General features: G+C 41.9%; 1 protein-coding gene and 2 non-coding genes across 4 annotated transcripts; all 3 read right to left on the bottom strand.

The window, feature by feature from the left end:
• Nucleotides 1–2,943: 2,943 nt before the first annotated feature.
• Nucleotides 2,944–10,823, bottom strand: slc25a3a (solute carrier family 25 member 3a). 2 transcript variants are annotated; one of them, XM_034578101.1, is made up of 8 exons: nucleotides 10,681–10,823; nucleotides 10,018–10,185; nucleotides 7,523–7,647; nucleotides 6,946–7,125; nucleotides 6,068–6,249; nucleotides 5,466–5,638; nucleotides 4,401–4,511; nucleotides 2,944–3,393 (listed from the first exon to the last, which is right to left on the bottom strand). In XM_034578101.1, the coding sequence occupies exons 2-8, from the start codon at nucleotides 10,157–10,159 to the stop codon at nucleotides 3,233–3,235; spliced, it is 1,074 nt and encodes a 357-aa protein (XP_034433992.1). In that variant the 5' UTR covers nucleotides 10,160–10,185; nucleotides 10,681–10,823; the 3' UTR covers nucleotides 2,944–3,232. The 2 variants fall into 2 exon arrangements, with proteins under 2 accessions (XP_034433992.1, XP_034433993.1); XM_034578102.1 differs by lacking the exon at nucleotides 7,523–7,647 and adding an exon at nucleotides 8,822–8,946 and having other exon boundaries at nucleotides 2,978–3,393.
• Nucleotides 4,137–4,339, bottom strand: LOC117757744. The gene has a single exon (XR_004613199.1). It is a non-coding gene; the product is annotated as a small nucleolar RNA SNORA53 (small nucleolar RNA).
• Nucleotides 5,749–5,951, bottom strand: LOC117757743. Its single transcript, XR_004613198.1, has one exon. It is a non-coding gene; the product is annotated as a small nucleolar RNA SNORA53 (small nucleolar RNA).
• Nucleotides 10,824–12,047: the final 1,224 nt, after the last annotated feature.

Below are 12,047 nucleotides of genomic sequence, written 5' to 3' on the forward strand. Positions count from 1 at the left end.
TGGTGCTGTAAATTGACCTGCTGTCACGTGGGGATGAAGAACATCTGAAAGCGGATGACACTGTGCATAATGTGGGCAGCCGTGGCTCGGGAGGCAGAGAGGGTTGTCCACGGACCAGAGGGTCGGTGGTTTGGCAGCACTGCCGGTCTGCATTCCAAAATGTCTGAGCTCCAAATTGCTCCTAATGAGTGTGCCAATGGTGAACGATAGAAAAGCAGTGCATGGAGGCCCTGTATGAGTGAATGGGTGAATTCACAAGATAAGACTTGAAAAGTAATATATAAATACTTTTTTAAATCTTTTGTAAGAATTATGGCCAAAATATGTTCTTTCCACTAATCTTTCACCTGTTGACCAACACTCTCAACCCCTAGTTAGGGAACATCTGTCTTGTGGTTGTCATTATATGATGCTGAATTTGAATTAAAAGCTAACTTCATCTTTCACACGTTACATTACTGTATCTTCCTGCTGTGATGGGGAAGCTGAAGATGGAGGCTGCTGCATGTTGTCGGCAGTGAAGCAATAACATTCAACCACATCTGCTCCAATGAGCTACTGGACTGATACAGAGACAAGACAGATGTCCTCTGCAAAAACATTCACACCTTTTTGCCTTTTTATTACAATGCAAATCAGGTAAAGAAATTTAAAAAATGTATCTGGGATGAGAAGACACTCTCCCAGGAGGATAACAATGTAATTGTCCTGTTTCTCATGAATAAATAGATAAATTAATAAATAAATGGAATTCCCCTGACTACTCCACTCTTAGTGTGGTTATTACTAATAATAATATATTATGTCAGAGGCAGGACACTTGTAGATGGATGAGATAGAAAATCTTTATTGTCTGTCCCATCAGTGACAGAAATTCTTCTTCGAGAGGGCTCAACATACACATTTAAAACACATAAAAACCACATGGTACTGACACATGAGTGTGTTAAAGAACACATAAAAGATACACACATGGGCTGTGTTAAAAACCAACTTAGTGGATTTAAAACCATTTATAAACACCTGTTGTGGTCTGTCCTTGAAAAAACTATTTATCCATAAAATCAGCGTGTGGTGGACCTGAAGGTCAGAGAGGTAGAGCAGCAGGTAGGAACATATATATTGTAGCTGAGACTGATGCAGCCAACTTCTCTTTGTGAAATCATCATAACTAATAATCGTGACGTCATACCCTGCAAAATCCGAGCATAGTGTTTTAGAAATGAGTAAAAATCCTGTTGAGAAACTATTAAAGCCGGAGGTTCACGGGGTCACTGATGTGTGATGTGCCACTCCGCCGGGCCTGGACTTGGTGTAATGGAAACACACGGTTTGTTGGATGTGATAATAAAGGCTGAAGTAAAGGCTGAAGTATAACTGTCCCTGATGTTCCCATCAGCAGTCAGATGTGCTGCAGGTGGAGCATTAAAACAGGACGCAGCTGCTGTTCAAGGTGTGTGGAAGTCAGCGGCAAGAGCAAATCCAACGGGCTGCACACCACCACAATGGAGCAAATCACCGGAGCCCCATATTTACAGGTTATCACTAAATGTGGAGATGCGCACATGGAGCTCTGGGAAAAGTCTTTATCCCTCATAGTGCTGATGTTTTATTCAACGAGGCAGCAGTGACACTGTGATCTCACAGCCAGGGAACACGTAAATGGACTCCATTTCCCATGACCTCTTGCAACCCTACCATGTAAGCAGGCCCTGCGTTGTTAGAGACGCATCCTTTTGCCAACAGAGGAAGCACTATTGTCGTCAATGTAAACTATTTCATGAGCAAACAAATGGATTGTAATGACAGCAGCGGTACATAACAAACACAACCCCCCCCCCCACACACACACACTCCCCTAGATCTGGTGGTATAATACAACACACTCAGGCTTTACACATTCAAATCAAAAATACAGAATTCAGCCAAATCTACACGAATCTGAGGACGAAATTTGAGTTTCTTCGGTTTTACTGTTTTTTGAGATCATCACTACGTGTCTCGTTCTCTCTTTCAATAATTGATACACATTTTTTGAAGATTTCTCTGACAAATTAAAAAGTACAACAAAAATATTCTCAATGTACTGATGGATTTTGAGTATAGTAATATATAAAACTAAAAGTAGGTAAGATACAACAGGACATGCTACTTGCAGCAGTATCCTGTATGTAGGCTAAGTTCAGCATATTGAGTAAAATGCCTCGGGTTCATTTTGCTGACAACACTTTGATCAACTTGTAGTTTTATATAAACAGAAATTTGAATGCCAAATCTTTACTTTTCAGATAGAACTACTCTTTGCATCCCAGCTAAACGTTAACGGAGTTAGGGCTCCCTCTAGTGGTTAAAAACCCCTCCACTGGAAACGTCTTAGATCATTTTCTTGTTTTTACTGTCTCATCTGTAACATTTTATTGTAATGCTTTGTTTGGATTTTCCTATTGTTTGCCTCAAATCTCCTTTTTAATTTGCGAAGCAACTTGCAGTTATTTAGAAAAATGCTTTATAAAGATTACTAATTGCCTCCTGTTCCCAAAGTCGCCAGCCACTTGAAACCTGCTTGGATTCTTAAAATGATTCCATCCTAAATTACCTTTGGAATCAAGGAAGTTCCAGCTACCATTTTGAATGTGGTCTCAGAGGCACAGTCACTTTATTTTGTGTTATGCATAGAGTTTGTTGATTTTAAAAAGGTTTTATTCTTGTCTTTATATAATTGTAGTTTTTTAGTGTTCAATGAGGAAAGAGACAAATCTTGAAAGACGTGTACATAGCGTAGCCATTATTTCATCAGGCCTGTGTAGTTACAGATGTAGGTCGGCAAAATAACACTGTAAATCTTGGAAAAAACATCACTAATACATGGATAAACAAATTCACCTTTTACTATCATGTAAGAAGAAGAGGAGTCTCAAACTGGCTCAATAGAACACAAACCCAGATTTTTGACGTAATTTTATTTTATTAGAATAACCATATTTTCTAATGACAGAAACTGATCAAACCAGACAGGGGTTTCTACAGAGGAATATTTCCACGTTGGTAAGCGACAGCTCTCCATGTTCTGCTTGTTTTAAATATACATGAGTAGCAGCTCTGTGCTCGGAGCAGAGCTGCACGAGCCGAGGACATAAATATAGAAAACTGCTGAGTGCGTAGTGGAACTCTGGGGGTTCAGATGAGTCGTCGTCTGAGGCTCAGTGGAGGAATGGAAGGAGGGGCTGTGTTTTTACTCGGTGAGGCCGAGCTTCTTCTTCAGGGACTCGGGCATCTCGGGGGGAGGGGGACGGGGCAGGCGGAAGTAGACCTTGACTGAGTCGTAGATGAACCACTGCAGTGCGGTCAGAGTACCGATCATGATGATACGGGCAACCAGACCCTTCCACACACCTAAACACAACACAGACACCATTAGAGTCAGACTCCTGGATGAGTTACACTAATCTGGGCCCCTTTCATTTACATCAGTTCCTCATTCATTTAGAAATTTGGATCTCATACTGCGACGTAAGTTTAATGTTGAGGGTAGTGGTGTGAAACCATCTCTAATATTCTGATGTCATTCACATATGTAGGATGGAAAAAAAAAAACATTTAGTTGTGTGGATATATGGAAACATTTACAGGAGAATAAAAACAGGAGCTCTGCAGTGTTTAACATCATTTTCAAGGTTGTACCAGCCCAGTTGGTACAATATGGATACAATTATCAAATTTTCACAAATCTATCTCAACCACTACTCCAGATTATATAATTAAATGAACTGAATCCAGTCAATTGGCATGCGATTGATAGAGCAACTGATTTAAAATTATTCAATTAATCTAAAATAGATTAGCACTGAGAGCACATACCTCTGCAATGGCCAAATCCTTCTTAATGTCTTATTTAGTAAAACTATGTATGAAATTCCAGGCTCTAAAATAAATCTGTCATTCCTTTTTTGGAGAAAATGAATTTGGCTTTTACTAAGACTTGCCTTTATAGTCACTACACTAACCTATATACATACAAGTCAACACAAGATGAACATTAAAACACTTATAACAAACAATTATATTCAGTGTTACTGTTGTAGTGGATCATTGTTGTTGATCTCGTTAAAACAATAATTCAGAAAAGTTCTGTCAGTTGTGTCCGTCCACCAGGCTTGCAGCACTGGAGGCGCCCTGTCTGTAGAGGACAGGGCTGCCAGTGATGCGGTTGGGCTGGGGGACAGGTAGACTGTTCTCACACGCCAATGACTCAAGCACCTCCAACTGTACAGCCAGAAAGCTGCTGAGGAGCACTGCTCAGAGAACAGCGCCCTCCAGAGGTGGATCTAAGGAACGTGTTGATCAAACCTTGCCTACTGCACTGTGCTGCTGAATTGTTACTGTGGAATGTAGATACACACCTTTGGGTCCAAGCTTCTTGAGGACCCCCATTGCAGTGCTGCCCGACTCCTTGTTCAGCACAGACACCACTGAGTCAGCAGGATGGGACACGATGGCACAGAACACACCAGCTGCACACAGAGGAGAGAACCATGTTAAAACTTTACTCCGTACAAACAGCACATTTCTTGTACTAGTTAGTGGAAATAAATCTTGAAATATTACTGGCAACATTAAGCTTTGTTAGTAAGAAACATTCTTCGATTGATTTCAAGTTTTCAAAGTGAGAGACTGTGTGCCTCCCTTCAGAAGTAGGGTGGGAAAGGCACATCCTCAAATCTTTGTTCACTTGCCTATTTTTTGCTCAATCTCTGGATGCCTACGTAAACATGATTGTGCTGTTTGATCACATAGGGACTCAACAATTGACAAAGACAGCGATCAGTATTTCCCACAGAATAATTCAATTTATGGCACAACAGGGGTGCACGCTCAACAGATTCTGAGTGACTGGTATATAGGCTAAAGAGTGAAAGATAAATTCTCGATATTAATGCCAGAACTGCAGCTGAAGCTATGATGTCTGTGAATGGTAAAAACTTTACTGACCATACCACAAGCATGCAGTAGCACAAGAATCCAGCAAATAGTGCGTTGAATGGCGCTGCACACCAAATTAGAGATCTTATTTTATAATGACGTATAAAAGAAGATTTTTTCCTGATGAAAGAGTGGCGGGACAAATTTTAATTTGGTGGGCTGCCACAGTCTAGTTAATTAAAAGAAAAACACTGGCTATAATACTCTTTGACATCACTTGAGACTGTATTAAATACAAGGTTTGTCTTCTAGTATTAGTTGTTTGTAACTCAGAAAAGTGGAACAGTTAAATTCCCCAAAACTCCTTTAGATTAGCGAATAACTAGAGCAACATTTCTCACTTGCATTCACTGAACCTCCCCTAATATTTACTCTTAACTGCTCTCGGAAGCTCATCTGGTTCTGAATAAACTAATGTGTGTGCAGTCAATACAGGTTCTACACAGAATACTGGAGGCAGACAGCTCGGGTGTTCTGTTACTTACCAATGTAACCTGCCACGAATGTGACGACCAGCTGCTCGGACTTGCTGCACTCACTGCGGGGCTTGGGAACAGCATACTTGTAGAGCAACTCCACAGTGCGCTCAAAGCAGGAAAACTTCATCATGGTGTAAGGAATCTGTCTCATCCACAGAGGCACCACACCCTTATAGAAACTGGAGTTACAGCAGAAATGTTACTTTACAGTTGTTTCCAGTGACAGAATTCTGACCTAATAGTGACTTTTCTTTTGTGGATGTAACTCTTGCTAGGCTAGTTGTAACACTTTGTCCGTCCACCAGACTTGCAGCACTGGAGGCGCCCTGTCTGTAGAGGACAGGGCTGCCAGTGATGCGGTTGGGCTGGGGGACAGGTAGACTGTTCTCACACGCCAATGACTCAAGCACCTCCAACTGTACAGCCAGAAAGCTGCTGAGGAGCACTGCTCAGAGAACAGTGCCCTCCAGAGGTGGATCTAAGGAACGTGTTGTCATCAGAAACCCATTTTCTATTCATTAGTCAGTCACTAATGCAGCCATTATAAAATACCTCTGATTGATAATGGAACTGAATCCTAAGGAAGTGTCGGAAGGCAGCACACTTACGCCCAGATCCCCTCCTCTTTGAACATCTTGGGAACGGCCTCTCTGAGGGTGTTAGCGAAGCCTGGTTGGGTCTGGATACGAACTTTCACAGCCTCCATGGGAGCCAGAGCGATGTCAGCAAAGAACTCTGCGCTGGCTGAGGCAGCCAGGTACAATGATGTCCTCCAAAGGTAGGTGTTCTCCTATTGGGAGACCACAAAAATGGTCAGAACAAATATGATATGTTAACAGACAAATAACTGTGGCAAAATAGGTTTCTAGACAATGACCAGTCAGAGATGATCCACATGATATAAACATCTTTGATTTAACATCTTGATTTAAGACATTGTGGTTTGCCGTTCCTGATTCAAAAATGTCTCATTTCCAGAATTATGTGAGAAATCAATTTAAGATATATATATTTAAAATCAAACAGATATAACATATCTATATATAAAATCAAGTAACACCGAATCTACCTTATTCAGGAGATTTAATCTTGAAAATAAAGCTTTCGAAGATGGACAGAAAAGGCCATTTGAACTTATGCCTTTATTTATTTATTATATTTTTTTTAATGTTGCATTTCAGAAAACCCGATGGTACTTCAATGTACTAAATGGATATGTTTCGCAATGGTGCAGTAATTGTATGTTGCAGTGTTTCAACTAGTAACAATGTTTCTGCCTGTTCAGTGCCTGTTCTGTGGCATGTTTCCAAAAACATGGGCTGATGAGTCAACAGTTGAACTGGTTCATAATGAGTCTCAACAGGTTTAATGTCCTCAGACTTGCTCCAGGCTTCATGATGACCACTTGTACAGGCATGTAACCAACAATTTCATCAAAAACATTGACAACTTCATTCCATTTATGCAGATGTGTGTGTGGACTCACCTCTCCCAACAAGTCACTGTAGAAGATCTTAAACATTTCGTAAAGGCCAAACTTGCACAGGCCCTGCATGGAGTAGCCAATGAAGGTGGGGGCCCAGCCCTTTGCCAAGCCTCTGACACCATCTTCCTTCACTGTGATTGCGAAGCCTCGGCCAATGCTCTTGTATTTATCTGGGTCCACCTGAAGAGAAACACTGCAGTTAGCATTAAGTATTTAAAATCAAGGGCAGTTCTAGCTTGTGGTTTGGGCAACATTTATAAGTCCGTGGAAAGACTTTGTACTTAGTTTTATTGAGAAATTTTCTAACAGTCACTTGCCACAAAGATATTGTACTGGATGTGCCTTGTACATAAGTACATGTGTATCAACAGTCAGTTCAAATCAATGTTGCGTTACTAATGTTGTGCATCAGTTAATAACTGCTGTACTCAGGTTTATAATTTCTGAATCATCAAAAATGAATTCACAGCATATGAGAGGGTTTTGAGAAACTTGTACATATCGTCATCTCTGGGTAACTGAGATGTGGGACAAGCTGCTGACTGTTGCTACTGTGAGGGTCAGCTTCCATACAAACCTGCAGACGGCACTTGACAAGATCGAGGGGCACAACTGCTGTGTGTGTTACACCGCAGCTCAGGATACCCCCAAACCCACACAGGGCATAGTACTTTGTGGAGCCAAAATCGCAGCTGACTCCCTCTGTGGTAGAAGGGAGGGGGACACACAACAAACATGCAACATGCAGGGTCACATGCGACACAGAACAAAAATCATCACCAAACCAGAACCACATAATGGAGAAGTTGTCACTGAGGATTGTTTGGATTCAGTGTCAGGACTTTTCCGTTATAGATGGCTCTGCCACTAACATGCCACCATTTGTTATGATTACACCCCAAAGGTTGAACAAAATTAAATCATTGCACACATGTGATTTCAGTATGAACTTTCAAGGACCACAGGGATGTTTCACATGTTAGGCTATTCTCTACAGCAAGTAAAATACTCCTCATCCCTTTCCAAAGAATACCACACGTTTAGATTTGTTTACCATCTTACATTCAGCCACTGCTCCCAATTACTTGAGTAAAATAAGCAAGTTAACTTTCAACCTGCAACTGATAACACTTTATAATGTCATAAGACATCATGAGCTGTATAAATGATAGAAAACACTTAAAAATGTGGTATGATAACATTAGCTTTCAAATGTTCATGATTTGTAGATCATTGACTAAAAATGTAAAAGATCAATGTGGTCCTACAAATCTATGATTTAAATTGATTCAGGAATAAACCTAAGGATGAAATACATGATTAATAGGCATATGTATATCTATTTTTTGCACTTAGGCCGCAAATTACTTAATCATCACCATGAGGTCTGTGTCTTACGAATCATTATCTACGAAACATTCTTACCTGACATTACTATGTTCATCAGTCAGTGTATTAATGAACAATAAGTCTGACATCAGGCAGTCCTGACATACAGACCACCCCTATGGTGTCAAATAGCAAAGTAAACATTTGGGCCGTGCTCTCACTCAGGTCTGGCTCTCTTGACCTTCACCTACACGAGTCCTCTACTACGACTGAGGGTAGGCGAAGGGTGGGGGGGGTTGACAAGGCGGGCAGTAACCATTGAACACACAGGAACACTGGTGCAAAATCATGCAACCATGTTATGATCACTCCAAAACATCAAACAATCATGGGAATCAATACACCATGACAAAAAAAATTATTTCACAACTGTGCTGGCTCATTTTCTTTCATGCAAATTGGTGCATTAAAAAAAAAAGGACAAAAAACGATTATGGATAGGCGGGGTGTGACATTAAGAAAATGGCTTTGAACCATGGAGACAGACCTGCAATCTGCATTTGACCAGATCAAGGGGAACGACTGCTGTGTGTGTGGTTCCACAGCTCAGAATCCCACCAAAGCCACACAGGACCAAATACTTCTGAGAGCCGAACTCACAACTGTTGCCCTCTGAAGAGACACAGGTAGGATTTGAAACAGTTTGTGAATTTATTTTTTTAAACACTAGATGTATAACTGGCTTAGAGTTTAAAGAATTCTACTGGATGTGCGATTGCCTTCAAACCAACTACATGTCAAACCAAAAGCTATAATAGGGAGACACCTTATTTTCCCAGTCTTGGTCTTATGCAACAGTTAGTGGTTTAACCCACCTACCAGCAACTGTTTACAGTTCCAATTACAAAGCTCCATAACACCTCACTAGTATTACCAAACTTGATTCACTGCAAAGTAATTAACACAAAAAATTGACCACTCCTGTTAATAATAACCCCTAACCCACACTTATAACCAATGGGAAGGAAGTGCATTTTGAAATAGGTAGATGTGCTTTCATCCACAAACTGAAATTATTGGCACTTGACTTAAATCAAAAATCAAATAAAAGCATGTTGACATCTCCCAAACAAGTGGTTGATCATAGACTGTCCAGCAGCACGGAGGTGAAGACGGTGTGGTGGGCAAACCTATCAACTGATACCATTTCAACTTTTAGATCAGAATTGCACATTTTGGATACTAGACCCCCCCATGTGACATCAGAGTATTGATTTAAAACGTGTCAGAAGTGTTTCAAGCTAGGACAGTTTGTTCTTGGTCACCACTGGGCAGCTCACAAGTCGTGGGGGTCGTATGCAGTTATACAACTTAATTACTGATTCAATAAAATAGTATTTATTCCGCTTAAAACGTGAGCTGTCAAAAACGTAACAGACTTCTACCGCAGCGCAAGGGCACCACATCGCTTTGTCCTTCCTTGTCCTCCACAGGACTGTGCGTAGTGAAGGCCTAGAAGCTCTGGTCTCTAAAGTCACACTGCATAACATTGTTATAACGGTTAAAAAGGCCTGATGACTCGATGCAATGCATACATGTCAATTGCATATAATAATAATAATAATAAGTTGATAGTGAATTACACAATGTGGGTTGGGCTCAGGCGGCCGAGGCTCGACAGCTAAGCTAATGCGGCTAACTCTGGCACTGTAGCCTGCCTGCGGACATGTATGCCGGGGTTACCGTCTGCGGTGGCGGCCGCTGCCAGTCTGCGGGTCGTCTGTCCATGGAGGCTCTCGCGGGGCTCCTCCGCTTTCTGGAGGCTGAACAGGGGGGCGCTGAACGGGTTGCCCCGGGCGAGCTGCGTCAAAGCGGTCGGGTACATGGTGGTGGTCCTGCCTGCTGGCGGAGCTGAGGTGCAGTGAGCAACTAGTTAGCCGTGTGGTATCTGTGGCAGCCTGGCCACCCCCACAAACTCTCACACACACACACCTGGACATTGGGATGCGATGTCACGTGCCTATGCTAGTCCAGTGTCAGAATGACCGTGAACAAGAATTGCTAACTTTTTTGAATGAATGCTAGGCTACTTTGACAATAATGCAACACAAGAACAAGGTACCCCAAATCCTCTAGTCTAGAACTGCATTAGAGTGATTCCCTTACACATTCATGTAGCATTTCTCGTTCTTCTTCTACGCCAATGCTAAAAAAGCTATGCTAGGTTGCATGCTAAGCTAGCTTGGCTGCTTCAAGGTGGAACGTCTTTCCTGCACAGAAAAACGTAACATCGCGGGAAACTAAACTGCTCCATGGAACTGACGGCAACATAGAAACATAATCGTCCCGACCGAGTCGACGTGTAATATCCCATGCATGCTATTTTCATTGATTAATGGAACTCACTCTGCTCGTGTCTTAAGATGGCGCCTCCGCTTCGCTGTGACCGGCCGCTCAGAGACCGGATGACCTCCCGGTAAATAGGTTTGTCCTTTCGTGACGTCAACGGGAAGTGTGGGCGGGTCCGTGCGCTCCTCCGCGCCGTAGAGAGACGCAGAGGGGCTGTCAGTCAAGGCCTCCGGTCCAATCACATACCTGGTGATACATTAAGGCGGGGCTTGTAGGGGACTTGGGAGGGGATTCATCCAACAGCAGAGTTTGAGTTTCTCCCTCAAATAAATGAATGAATGAATGTTTGTCAGGAGTAGTTTATATAGAATAGGGATGTGTTTGTTTGTGTTTGTGTGTGTTTGTGTGTGTCAGCAGTCAGTTATATAGAATAGGGACATGTCCGTGTGTGTCAGCAGTCAGTTATATAGAATAGGGACATGTCCGTGTGTGTCAGCAGTCAGTTATATAGAATAGGGACGTGTGTGCGTGCGTGCGTGAAAAATAATGACAAACAGAGAGTGGAACATTAAGTGGACTAAGCTGTGTCTATTACTGTCTCGACTAATGCGGCTGAGAGCGAAGCCCCCCCGTAGGAGCTGATCACTCAAGTCACTATATTCCTGATATTCCTGAAAAAGGACCGACACCACACACATTGCACAAGATGGCCCATGCATTCAGATCAATCATTGCACTGTCGATCAGACAAGCCAACTTTTTTTAAACTCTTTTTACTAATTTTACATTTTTTTATTATATCTCTTTCAACCAGTCATTTGTAGTGCTTTATTGTATCCATTGTCTTGCATTTACTTCTTCAAACTTGTAATAGCACTGCATGCATTTTCTGTTTCTAGGTCTGTGAAGCATTTTTTTGAAAAGTGCTAAATTTATTATTAATTAGGGGTGTTAGGTAGAAGCTATTGCATTGTTAAAAACTGTTAAAATTGCACATATAAACTGTAAACATTGCAGCTTTGTGTCAGTGCAAGTAGTGAGGTGGAGAGTGGGCTGAGGCCAGCGTCTGTATTTGGCAGTGCTCCGTACATGTAAGGCAGTGGGGTAGAAACTATTTGTGTCAAACATTTCATGTTTATGGTGGGGTGGGTCTTTGCTAAAGCCTATAGTTAGGCCTGGATCAGGTGAGTCCTCAACCATCACCTAGTTATGCTGCTATAGGTCTACACTGCTGGGGGAACTCCCATCATCCACTGAGCACTACTCCCCTTCTCTCTGCCCTCACATTCATTTATTTATTTTACTACCCGTCACTAACCGTGTCTTTTTCCTCCCATAGTCTCTCTCTTTGCAGGTATCTCTGAGTCCAGAGCTGCAGGATAAGAGCAGAGCTGCAAAATAACAATTATTAACAATAATACTTA

Source organism: Hippoglossus hippoglossus, chromosome 23, assembly GCF_009819705.1.
Source record: "Hippoglossus hippoglossus isolate fHipHip1 chromosome 23, fHipHip1.pri, whole genome shotgun sequence".
In the NCBI taxonomy this organism is placed as follows: Eukaryota; Metazoa; Chordata; class Actinopteri; order Pleuronectiformes; family Pleuronectidae; genus Hippoglossus; species Hippoglossus hippoglossus.

Bases quoted from the DNA above. Each gene is read 5' to 3' on its own strand.
- slc25a3a (XM_034578101.1), bottom strand. From the start codon at position 10,159: ATGTACCCGACCGCTTTGACGCAGCTCGCCCGGGGCAACCCGTTCAGC. The intron at 7,126-7,522 runs GTTTGTATGGAA...GTTTCTCTTCAG, and splicing joins TTGTCAAGTGCCGTCTGCAG to GTGGACCCAGATAAATACAA. The intron at 5,639-6,067 runs GTAAGTGTGCTG...CTGTAACTCCAG, and splicing joins AAAGAGGAGGGGATCTGGGC to TTTCTATAAGGGTGTGGTGC.